We start from the raw sequence: 13,390 nt of genomic DNA on the forward strand, positions 1-13,390 counted from the left end.
GAGCGAATATCAAATCATTCTCAATTAGTTATAGCAGCACTCGTTTACCAAGGGAGATAACTCACAAATACACAATTCAATCCTCTGATTTGCAGAGATAGTAGTGATTAAAACGTGTAGCGTTCAGCAGATGAATCAAATCTTCATCTGAATAGCGTGTCAGTCTATCGCAGTTAAATTTTCCAGATGATCTAGTACCTATTCCGTATGATATGTATCATTCAATAACCAGAATTTCGGTATATTTTCATATTTGAAAAAAAAAAAAATGGTATATATTATAAAAGAAATGCAAGGACTGTCTGTCTTATATGAACCTCGACAGGTTTTACTTTTTTCTTTTTACCATTTCTCCAAATATCACAGTATATACATTCCTTTTAACATAGCCTTCTTCCTATATGAAAATATAACGAGGTTCTGGCTGTGACAGATGTAAGACAAAAACCTGAAAAGTTACGCTGAAGATTTTACGTTACTAAAAAAAATACTTTGGTGTAGTTTTATGTAGCATTAAAGTGAAATAGAAACAAATTTTTCCCTAAATAAAATAGATTATCGTATGTAGTTTTCTTCAAGCTAACGAATTAGTGTTAATACTTGTACCTACTTAGATTTAGACGGTCTCGGCCGATGGACCGCTGTTGATTTCGACATACATGTGCGTGCCCCCACTCTCGATTTTGTTTCCTCATAACTTTCAGAAAAATGTGTATTTTTTTATGAAAATTTCAAGTTTCATTTTGTAAATATGCACGTGATGTGTGTAAGTATCTATGTGTGCGCGCTGGCATTTGTTTTTTTTGTTTTTTTTCACACATTAAGTTACGATATAACCGTAAATCTACACCATCTGAAAGATATTAGTGAAATATTTCATTAGTAATATTCATTTGTCAGAAAGTTATGCAGCATCAAAGTCGGCTCGTGTGAATTATCCGAAGCTCCTTTCCCCACCTCCGAAAAAAAAAAAAAAAAATTCACAACGAATTCCTTTATAATCGTTGATCTACAACATTCGAAACGTATTTGTGAAGAATTTCACGAGAAAATATCCATTTTTCTGAAAGTTATGAGAAAAGAAAGCCATAGGAGGGCACGGCTGTATAGGTATACTGTGAATTCTTTGGTTGGTTGTTTGGTGATCCTTTCGATACTATGAAGCGTTACCGAAATAATTTACGATTAGGGAATTGTCATCCAATATCACAGGGACATTTCGAAGAGGCTATGTATAACTTCAGAAGCTAGAAAAAAGACAGAACCCCCCCACCACCACCAAAAAAAATTTGTAAGGATACGGAATAAAATTTTTAAAAATCAAAATAATCTTCATATAGGAGAGTTTTGTAGTTCGCTTGAAGCACTGTGTATTGTTTGTGAAGAATAGAAAGTTTTGAATGGTACAACAATGCACTATAATACAAAAAATGGACTATATACCTGTTGTAACATCTAAGAATATCTGAAGAAGGAATTGTATTCCGAAATATTCTTATATTCTAAGAATATCTGAAGAAGGAATTGTATTCCGAAATATCATCGGACTATGGATAACTAAATTACAACAAGTATATAGTCCATTTTTTTTGTATTATAGTGCATTGCTGTACCACTCAAAATCTTCATATAGATTATTTATACGAGATATTAGTTGATGTGTTTAAGATAAAATTATTGCAGTACTTATGTTATCATTTGGATGGCAACGACCCGCGACGCTCTTTTTGCTATCTTACATTCTGAGTTCAAATTCTACCTCTCAACCTGTCGGAGTCGATAAAATAAGTTCAAGTGGAGTACTGGGGTCGATTTACTCGACTAACCTACTCCCTCGAAATTGCTAGCCTTGTGCCAAAATTTAAAATCATTTTCGTTGCGTAGGATAATTTTTCTTTTCAGGGTAGATATAATTATTACTTAATATAAATTATTGGCTTTCCTCTAGTATAGGTATAATTTCCTTCAGATGAATATGTTTAAAAGATTGTATATTATTGCGATTGTGCAAAAAAGAAAGAAAAAATGAATAAATAAACACTTTCTGCGGCGGGGTATTTTAACACTCACCTGCTTCCTTTTCCTAACTTATCAGTTTTGATTTTCTCTTCAAAATATTTTTACATCTGAAATTATGATTCTTCGAAAATATCATGCAGCATAAATCAGAAAGTTTTTTTTGAAAACAAGTCAAAACTACCGTAAGGGGCGGGGGAACTGCCTCTTTCCCCCGCCCACTTTTTTTTTTTTTTTACAGATTGATAATCTACGGAACGTGAACACATATTCGAAGAAATTAGAGATTTTGGCGCACTAGAAAACGTCCCACTATATTCTGTAAGAACGCCTAAAGCATTATTAATGAGAATTTTTTCTTTCCCATTATCTATATTAATTCTTTATAGTTATCTTCAAATCTAGTCAAATATTCTTTATTGTTGTCACCTTCCATTGCGTTGTCATCTGTAGACGCATGCTTCTGTTCTATAGCGGTTGTAGTTCTGCTGGAGTTCCGTTATTGGTACACCTCACGAGGAATAAGTAAATTTAAATAAAAATCATTTTCTTTCTTTTTTTTTTTTCTTGGAAGTTCTGTATAAACATAGTTGTACGAAAAATGAAGTGAAAGAGGAGCGAGCTATCGAAGGTATCTTTTAAGCTGGATGCGTTTAGAAACATTTATTTATTTTTGTTGGGGAAGTTCATGGTCACTTCTCTAATTCCATTAAATTGTAAATTTTCCCACTTCTCACACGCTGCACCAATGAAACATAAAGGGGTGGAAATGTGTGTTAACATTAACTTTGAACCGCCAAGCAATATTCCACGTTGAAGATTAATACAAATGACAACAGAAAACGATTTTTTTCATAAATACAAACTGGGGTAGGTATCACCGTCTTATCGTAATTTTTCGGTTTTTACTTTTTCTAATTTTTTTTTCAGATCTATGTTCGAATTTTCGCTCTATAATTTTCATTGAAAAAACAAATCCTTAATTTTAGTTGTACCTAGTAAAGATGAAGAAAAGGAGAATATATATACCATTTAAAAGACGCAAAAGAAAAATGCTTTATAAGCCCGCTTACTAATGATCAGCAGGCAACAAGAGACAACCCTACAAACTGCTCGAAACATTCGGCCACGTTACCAACGCTTATCTCTCCTGGCACAAAAATATCCTTAACATGGCACCTCACACCAATGGTTGTCTCTTCTCTTCAGTCCCCGCAAAGCTCAGATGAAGTATGCAATGGAATATTGATCTTTCAAGTGGGATGGTGCTACTATTTTACACACGGATATTCTAGACTGCATTTAGAAAAGGGCCACCCGACTGACAAGCATAGTCTCTCGCAGACATACTACAGCCTTTGATCCACTGGTGCGCAGTCTCATCTCTCTGCCTTCCTTATCGTTACTATAATGACCTCAGTTCCTCAGATATGACTGAGCTCCTCCCACCTTTACTCAGACATTCACGACCCACTCCTCTCATATTCTTAATTCCTTCAGATCCTCACTAACCACTACGTCCAGTTCTTCCTTCCTAGAACGTCGGTTCTCTAGTATCCTCTTTTCTGCTCGTCTTTTTCGCATGTATCAACGTGAAAAGGTTCGAGAGGAACATTAATAACATCGATCTCCTTACCCTAAAGAGGTTCTGTGAGGGCCTTGGAAACTGACTTTTCTGTTAGTTATACCAAATAAATACAAGCATTAATGATAGAAACTGAATCAAGAATTAAAAATAGGAAAATCTTCGCTCCCTTTTCTAACTATAACAGCCTTTGGCTGTAAGTAAGAGTTGGGATAAAGCTTCGCATTAAAATAATTCCACCGCAGAACAGACGTTGGTTTTTTACCCATACTAAGCAAAAAGTCAGCAGTTTAAAATAACTTCTCCAGTGAAGAACATTTTAAAATAAAATCACTTGAACAATAGAGAAATAAAATAACGAGAAAATTATGTCTAAATACTAATTTAAAATTTGAATAATTAATTTACGGTTAGTATGTGTTCATTCTAACGTTTTTTAAACTACAAACTAAACGCGCGCACACACACACAGAATCTATTTTATATATAAGTTAGCTACCTTACGTGGTTTCGTTTTTCGTTCTCCGTATGAACTAGTTTTGGTGTAACTGAAATAATTATTTGACACAAGGGAGATAAGATCATTCTAACAAGTAAACACCTGGAAGTGTTAAAGCTTTTGGATATTTTCGTATAAATATTATTATAATTTAAGCTTACAGAACTTTTTAAAATAAATTTAAATATTTTACACATATATAAATATATTCAAAGGGTTTATTTTCAATTATCATAAAAAATGTGTGAATATTTTTTTTGATTCTTCATTAATAATTCATGCGTAATTTTAATAGATATATTATTTTTAGTTGTTTTGAAGGTGTCTACAACAATTTTATCAATTTTTATTTCAAAAGCTTTTAGAATTTTGAAGACGACTTTAGTATAAAAGATAAATAAAGGTTAAGGTCGCTCGACTCATTGGTTTCTCAGCAGATAAAAGCTTATGTCGTCATTGTTGTTTTGAGCCAAGATAGCATTGATTCAACACACATCCCATCAAAGGCACCCCAGCCATGAAAATTCAATCTTTTTAGGGTTATGCAAGATTATACAATCCAGTGTGTCCTATCTTTTTTCAAGACCGTGTAAAATAATGGAGATTTGGCTGCTATTTCTAGCAGATCGAACGACCACTTATAGGCTCGCACGTTGGTTCGTTCTTTATTGTATCGTGTAAACAATTGACGTGTTTATCTCCCCTTAAGACCTCGGACCATCTGGGCGGAGAGGGGGAGGCAAAACGACAACAATAAGAGAGGGAGAGAGAAAGAGTGAGAGGACCAGAAAGAGAAAGAAAAAGAGAGAAGCTGAGAATATAAAGCGGGAAGGCAGCAAAATATTACAAAGATCGTCGTATAATAAATAAGTGTATTGGCATATTAATGTCGATTTTGTTGATGTTTATTGTCTCTTCAACACATCTATTGCAATAGGTTTTATATGAATCATAACAATGGATGGAATTTGATCTGTTGTAAACGCAAAGAATTTTTTTTCTTTGGAAGAAGAAATTGTTATTTATTATAAATTAATATGCGCATGTATATTTTTTTCGCTATTATAAGAAATAAATATTTAGTCGTATAAGCAGAAATTAAAATTTGGTAGTAGCTTTAGTAAATAGAAGCGATTACTTCGTTGAATTAAAACAAGATGTTTTATATTTCTATGAAATGAATGAAGGGTTGATTATTCTAAAATTAAAAGCTTTTGTAAAATTATTTCCCTCTTCTATAAAAATAAAAAAAGCTTTAATTGCTGATATTTTAAATATTTAAATATCGTGTAAATATTTTAATTTTCTTGGTATCTATTTCATCAGTTTTGACAAATCAATGAAAATAATACTTATAATATTTTAAAACTAAAGGCTTTCTTTTTATTTACTAACAAATACAATATATCTTTGTCTAAAATAGTGTTATTAATATATGAAAAAAAAAAAAAAAAGTCCTTTATCTCTTAGGCGTATTTCTTTGAATATTGTTAGAAGTATGAACTAAATTTGATATTAGGAAAAATTTAGAGAAAATTAGATTTTCTCACAAAGTTGAAAGATAAAAAATTTATTCGAAAGTTTTGTGTTGGTAATTTTTCAAACGCAAAAAAAATATTTTAAACTAGCATAAGGAACACTAACGCTTGAAAAATTCCGTCACAAATATATACTTTGCAAATAGAAACTCTCAGGATTTAATCATCCCAATTTGAAACTTTCATTTAATCTCAACATAATAATTTCTGCTATGTTATTTCTCTCTTCTACTCAAATGTTTTTTCCCCGCTTTTTTCATTTTTTAGAGCATATTTAGTATTTTACACATTATAATACAAATCCCATGAAGTTTTTTCTCTCTCTTCAAAATCAAATGATTGATGAAATTTTTTCTTCTTAATATAATCATATTGTCTGCGTTTTTTTAGTTTTTGAGGCCACATGAAAGCCGAAATGTTTACCTTGTTAAAAACGAAGTTGTTTTCGTAAACTAGAAAAAGGAAACGAGGCATTCTTAATTATGATTTATTTATTACAAATAACCTTATCTAATATTTTAAAGTAATTGTTCAACTTCATCATCAGCGAGTCTTCGATGATATTTATCTTTACCAGAACCAGGACAAAGTCGAATGCGATGAAGAAGGCCATGATTTAGAAGTAAAGCAACTGTCTCACTTTCATGTTCTGATAGACCTCTCTTCTATCAACATTCGCTACACTTGGGTAGTTAATGTCCAGGCTTTTTCACGTTAATTATGAATATAATAAAATATTTGGTGAATCTAACTGAAATAATACAAATATCAAAGTGGATACTATAACGTGTAGGCATCACTGGTTCCTTTTAGAATTGAAACATTTTGTTAAAGAATTCCACTAATAAAAAGTATTGAAGATCGAAAGTTTTCGATATTGTAAAGAAACTGAACACCAGAAAGCTGGATAGATATTAGGAAGCATCTACTGTGCCGTTCCCATTATTTCAAATGAATCCACCAAATATTTTTGAAATTATATATATAATTAACATCAGTAAAACATGATTATTAACTAACCGTTAACTAAATGTTAACAAAAGGGCATTAGAGAAATTAAGGGCAAATAAAGGAGGTAATTATTTTAGTTCTAAATTACTGTTTTCGTCGCCTTTTGATCTGTCCTGGTTGTATTGAGGATATGAAATGAAAGGTCCATCAAAAGTACCTCCGAATGATGGATGTGAAAATGATTTTTAAATATATCAAGACCATTTATTATTTGTAGTTAATAAATAGCATATTTTTTTTCTCGCCCAGAAAAACACCTTCCCCCTATGACAATGTAAACACTTACTTTCATACCCCCCCCCGGAAACGAAAAAAAAGCGCCAAATTCTATAACGTCAAAGATTTGAAGGCCATCATAAAAAGACATATTTTTTTGTTTACACCGAAGCTTTAACGGAATAAATGATTTTATTTATTTTTTGCTTTAATTCCATAAGGAAGAAGAAATACAACAAATAAAGAACATGGTATATGCTAGAACCCATTATCAAGGAGACACTCCTAATTATGATAATGTTAATAAATCCGATAAAGACATATTATCGGTAAGAGAAGACAGTCGCTATTTTATCAATCTGCTATCAGATTGGGCATGAATTTCAAAATAATAAACCACCGAACGAGGGACCTTCTATGCTGTCACTCGGCTTGCTAGAAATAACAGCTAAATCTCCATCAAATCGCATCCGCTTTAAAAACCAGAACATGACGCATCTGATGAGTAAAGATAGGATGGTCACTCATAATAAAATAGCTTTGATCGAAATTTTCTCATTGATGTTAGATCTGGGGCTAAAAACGACAACAATTATAAATCAAAACTGATCTTGTTTCATCTATGTGTTCCGATGTACATTTTCATATAACCATTGTGTAAGCCGTTCTTTTTTTTGTGAGCAAAGAACCGAAAATTAATCATTCTGAGATAAACAAAAATATAAGAACAGTACACTTTTCCAACACTTTATTAATTCAATAAAAAAGTTTTGATAGTTAATCTTTTAATTATAACTTCTATATTTATTTCAATCAACTAGATTCTATTGCAACACTTTGACGTATCCATTTCTGGCTGAAGGCCAAGCTGGTTTGGTTTGCTCGAGTCGAGAACGTGACACGCGCCAGCGAGCATTGCCGAAGCTGTGGCGGAAAGTGCCGAACGCCTTTGCCGGGGACACATAACCTTATTGTCTCAAAATGGCGCTTGCTCTCGATAGTCGCAAGCCATGGAAAGGAGTAATTGTTCGTTAACACACCCCTTAGGGTGATGTTTCGACGACCGCAATGCAAACGGAGAATTCTAGAGATAAGCAATCGAAGAAAAAGAAAAGTAGAACTTGGTCAGAAGCATCCAAAATTGTAAGTTGAAACTACTCTTACCTGTCTCTTCTTCTGTATAATGATGTATATTATTATTATTATTATTATTATTATCATGATTATTATTCGTATCATCGTAATTTTTGTATTACAGCGACTCTAACTTCTTTTGTTCTTTCTGTTTTCTTCTTCACGTATACATATATTAATAATGATCTATATTAGGTCAACGAATGTACGTCTATGATATATATATGTGTATATTTATACATACATGTATGTATGTATATAAGATAAAGGCGACGGGGCGGGGGAAGCTGATGGTGGTCGGTCGGTGTTGTGATAAACCTATGTATTATCTCCCCAGAGACGCCGATCGTAACCTCTGAGTTGGAGCAAATATACCCACATAATCTTTGTCTCACCATCACTCCAGCTCTATCTTTCTATCTATCTAACTATCTATCTACTCACCCCCACACACACACACACACACATACATTTGAATCTTAAGCGGCTTCAGCAACCTTCCTATTACTCTTTATCATCATCTCTTTGTGTGTGAGATATATATATATATATGTATTTATATACGCATATTTACACACACAATATATAACCTACATATGTACGGTACATGTGTATGCATAATATATATGTAAATACATTTGTGTGTGTGTGTGTATATATATATATATATATACACGTTTGTATGTTTATGAATATGAGAGTAGTTCGGTGGGTGATTATATTATGTATATTTTTGTACGTGTATATGTCTATATGTGTATATGACTGCAGGTGTGTGTACATATATATATATATGTATATATATATAATGTGTCTGTGTGTGTCTAAATCTATGTGTATGTTAAGAACAAACTGAAAGATGGAGTTTTAAACAATGGGAAAGTAGATAAGCAATATTTTAAAATAGAATTTTGTTACCGTTCTGTTATTCTCATCGGTTTAGTAATGGAGTGTCGTTTGTGTTGTAAATTCTGGTTTTAAAAAATGCTGGTCTCCATCGTCATGAAACCGTAGGTACCAGAACGGTATCAAAGATTTCATTCAAACGTTGACGTACGTACATACATGTATATATATTGGCAACCCTAACCCAACGTCCCTGTTTCTTTTCTATATCTACGTTCCCTTCTGTTTACCTTCTGGGATATGGTATCGTGAGAGCATCTTCTGTCACCTTGTCACCACCATAATTTACTTCACATTCTGCTACTTCCCTCTATCTACCCCTGTAAAATGTGAGGTAGACATGAACCTCCACTACAATAAATCTGTTCCTGCCTCTTCCGTTAACACCTTGCGTACACTGACCACTCTACTATCCTTTGTCTCTCATTTGAGGGCACTCTCTTTAGCTACAAGGTGACAACACTAGCTGTGGTGCCATGAAAACACATAGGACACTCTGTAAAGAGGTTAGCATTAGGAAAGAGACCCAGCCATAGACACCATGTCAATAAGTATATATATGTGTATACATACGTATTAGTCTGAATCTCTATATATATATTTATTTATTTAACGTCCGCTTTACATGCTAGCATGGGTTAGACGGTTTGAATGGAACTGGTAAGCTGGAGAGCTGCATCAGGTTCCAGTCTTCGGCTTGGTTTCTACGGCTGGATGATCTTCCTGACACCAAACACTCCGAGAGTGTAGTGGGTGCTTTTTTATATGTTACCGGCACTGATGCTTTTATGTGTCACTGGCATAGGTGCTTTTACATATACATGTGTGTGTGTGTGTGTGTTTGCTGTATGGTTAACAAGTTTGCTTTCCGATTGCATAGTTTTGGGTTCAGTTCCATTGTATGGTACCTTGGGCAAATATCTTCTATTGCTTTAGGCTGACCAAATTCTTCTGAGAGGGCTGAAAGAAATGTGTGTTTATATAAGTTTATGTGTCTGTAATAATAGCGTGTGTGTGTGTGTCACCATTGAGTCATGTCTTTCATTTCCAATCTTCTGTGTAAATATGTCTGGCCAAGGAGAAATATTGCTTTCCTTGGAAACACATGAGGATTGGTAACAAGGGCATGAGGCTGTCGAAAATCTGCCTCATTGAAGTCTGTCTACACAATGCAATCATGAGAAAGTGGATGTAAAGACAATGTGTGTGTGTGTGTGTGTATATATATATTAGTATACATACATACATACACAAACACATACACTGGTAGGTGTGTGTATATATATGTATATACATATTGTATGCATATAAATATATGTATATGCATATATGTATGTACATTTATACACCCACATATATATAAACATGTTTATATATGTATATATATATGTGTGTGTGTATATATATATATATGCATGTATATATATATATACTTTTCATACTTTTGTGAGCCTAATCACCCAGCCATCCTTGTTTCTATTCCTATTCTTTCTTTATCCACCTTGTACCTTAAGGGTGTGCTCTGACACCTCTCTACTAACCTTTCTCTCTTGTGGGGATGGCCATGTGTCTCTACAACAACAAGGTACCTGTTCCTGACTCTTTGTCATACTTTTAACCTCTTAACATCTGGCATAAAGTCACTTCCTTCAGTACTGCACTCTCCACTCTGTCAAGGGGTTTTGTCTTGAGAGATATTTGGTGACCTTACTTGTTCTGGTGCCACAAAGGTGCACCCTCTATACTCAGTGAATTGGTTGAAAATAGTAAGGGCGTTCAACTGTAGAAAGCATGCCCAAACGGATATCAGAGTTGAATGCAGTCTTTTGGCTCGTCAGATCGTGTCAAACAGTCCAATCCACACTGGCATACATGTGTGTGTATGTATATATATATATATATATATATATATATACACACACACACACACACACATACATTTATGCATAAGCTTGTTGCTGTTGTACAAGTGGCATCCTTTGTTTTCAGTCTTTCATGAAAACATGTCTTGGCAAGGAATAATATTACATAGCTTGGTGGCAGGAAGGACGGCTAGGTATGGAATATCTGCCTCAACAAATGCCATCTGTCCCATCCATACAAGCAGGGAAAAGTTGATGTTAGAACTTTGTTAATGATGCATGTGTATGTATGCACATTGTATTTATTTGTGTATGAGTTGCACTCAAAATTTTGTGCTAAATCGGTACAAAATTTTTTCCCTTCATAGTTTTGGCTTTGATACTTGTACCTCAGTTTTTTTCAGTTAGAATTAGTTTAGAATGGTATGACTTGTACACAAGTTAATACAGTATGTATGGATATACATATGTGCGAACAAATATGTGTGGGTGTATATACAACTATATATATATATTTGTAAATACAACTATATATATATATGTATACACACAACTCTGTGTGTATATATATTCATGCATGTATATATTTCATATTTGTATGTGTTACAACTATGTATGTGTATTTATATTCCATGTGTATGTATGTAGATGTAGGCATGACTGTGGTTAACAAGTTAGCTTCACAACCGTGTTTTCTTGTTCAGACTTTTAGTCTGCATCCGAGACAAATGTCTTGAAACATTTCCCTGGCCTACCTATATGTTCTGCGTGATTTTTGTTGACAGAGACTATTGGAATTTCATTGTGTATGTACACACACACACACACACACACACACACACACACACACACACACACATATATAATGTGCATGACTGAATGTGTATGAATGTTTCACTCGAGTGAAAGACTGATGTTTACATTCCTTGTTGACATTTTGGTCAGTCATGATGACTTTTCAAAGACATGTAGAATAATAAATCCTTTACTTGAAGAACATGTAATGGTTGGCACGAGGAAAAGTATCAAGCCATAAAACCATGCCATATATAAGCCCCCATCCAACCCATGCTATTACAGTAAAGCAGATGTCTAAATGGGTTAATATAGATATATTTGATATGTGTGTGTGTGTATTTATGTATATGGATCTATCATAAATGCATGCGTGTGTGTGTGTGGACATATATATTATGTAGTGCTTGAAAAGTAGATGCTGCTGTTGAAATTCTTCATGATAGAGTTTAAAGATAATTTCACATGCATTAGTCTGTGGACACAGGACACTTACACAGACTCAACTTGTTAATCATGAAAGGTCATAGCAATAGACCAATATGTAATGTTAATATGCACACAGCTCCAGTAGCACCAACAGAGCGCTATTGTCCTCTATGTACAAGGGTATGCTCATCTACTGCTGAGCTAAAATCCATTTTGGATGGATGCCAAAGGGCAGAATTACTGTTAGTGTGATTCCTGACCAAATTATGTGCATATTATTTTATTAAAAGATTAAAAACAAATTAGGGCCTAGTTTTGTTTTCTGTGGGTCTGTGTTAGAAATATTATCAAACCTGTTATAGGCTTATGCCTGCAATGAAGTGGTGGTTATGCTTGAAATAGGATTGATGATTCTTTTCTACTCTAGGCACAAGGCCCAAAATTTTTGGGGAGGGGGCCAGTCCATTGCATCGACCCCAGTATGCAATTGGTACTTAATTTATTGACCCGAAAGGATGAAAAGCAAAGTAGACCTCAGCGGAATTTGAACTCAGAATGTAAACACAAATGAAATATCGCTAAGCATTTTGCCCGGCATGCTAACGTTTCTGCCAGCTCGCCACCTTAATGGGGTTGATGATTGTCATAGGAGTGTGTGTGTACACTACATACATCATCATTTCTTTGTCTGCTTTTCTGTGCTAGCACAGGCTGGCTATTTTGTCACAAATCAAGTGGATTCCTATACAGGTCATACATTGCTTGTGCTTCCCATTATTTTAAGGGATGAGGGGCAGGGATTCTACAGATGGGTACCTTTTCTATTACAAATCAGTTTTAGTTTATTGGGTGCATTTACTGTATGTTATTTCTACTTGTTTTTTTGGTCCAGTAATAGAAAGTTTCCTTAGCTCCAGCAAGATAAAGCATGACCTGTCTTTGCATTGTTCCCTTAAGTTTCTCTCTTTGTTGCCTACACAAGTGGTAGGGATCAGAGAGCCAGAGTGGGGCCATAATAGAAAAGTGAAAGAAAAACTTCACAGTGTTAGGAGTAAGAGACAGGTACATGATGGATTGCTGGTAAGGATTTTGATCAGCAACAGCATCAGGTGTATGGGAGGTGACAATATGGTAAGAAGTTGATAGACAAAGGAGTGTTGACAGAGAGAAAGAGAGATAGATACCAATGTTAAGTGGTAGAGGGGTAATATCATACAGAATGAGGGTTAGGAATTAAGGTTGGTGGTGACAAGAGATGGGTGTCAATAAGGAGTGATAAAGAAGAGAATAGCAATGTATCAAGTCATATGCACATGTATGTGTGTGTGTATATATATATATATATATATAAAATACATGGGCATTAGGAGTGTAAGTTGCGCTTGAATCCCCCCCCCCC

The 13,390-nt window shown here is 34.1% G+C and overlaps 1 protein-coding gene across 3 annotated transcripts in view; it reads left to right on the plus strand.

Annotated features, from left to right (window-relative positions):
* Positions 1–2,754: 2,754 nt before the first annotated feature.
* Positions 2,755–13,390, plus strand: part of LOC106873380 (serine-rich adhesin for platelets) — a 178,690-nt gene continuing 168,054 nt past the window's right edge. For all 3 annotated transcript variants that reach the window (XM_052969284.1, XM_014920720.2, XM_014920721.2), the window contains exons 1-2: positions 2,755–2,886; positions 7,687–8,008. Coding sequence is in view for 2 of the 3 variants with exons in the window: in XM_014920720.2 (XP_014776206.1) it covers positions 7,934–8,008 (75 nt within the window). In the remaining variant the exon portion in view is untranslated. The remainder of the gene's footprint in view (positions 2,887–7,686; positions 8,009–13,390) is intronic.

The sequence above is a fragment of the Octopus bimaculoides genome, chromosome 7 (genome assembly GCF_001194135.2).
Source record: "Octopus bimaculoides isolate UCB-OBI-ISO-001 chromosome 7, ASM119413v2, whole genome shotgun sequence".
NCBI classification, from domain to species: domain Eukaryota; kingdom Metazoa; phylum Mollusca; class Cephalopoda; order Octopoda; family Octopodidae; genus Octopus; species Octopus bimaculoides.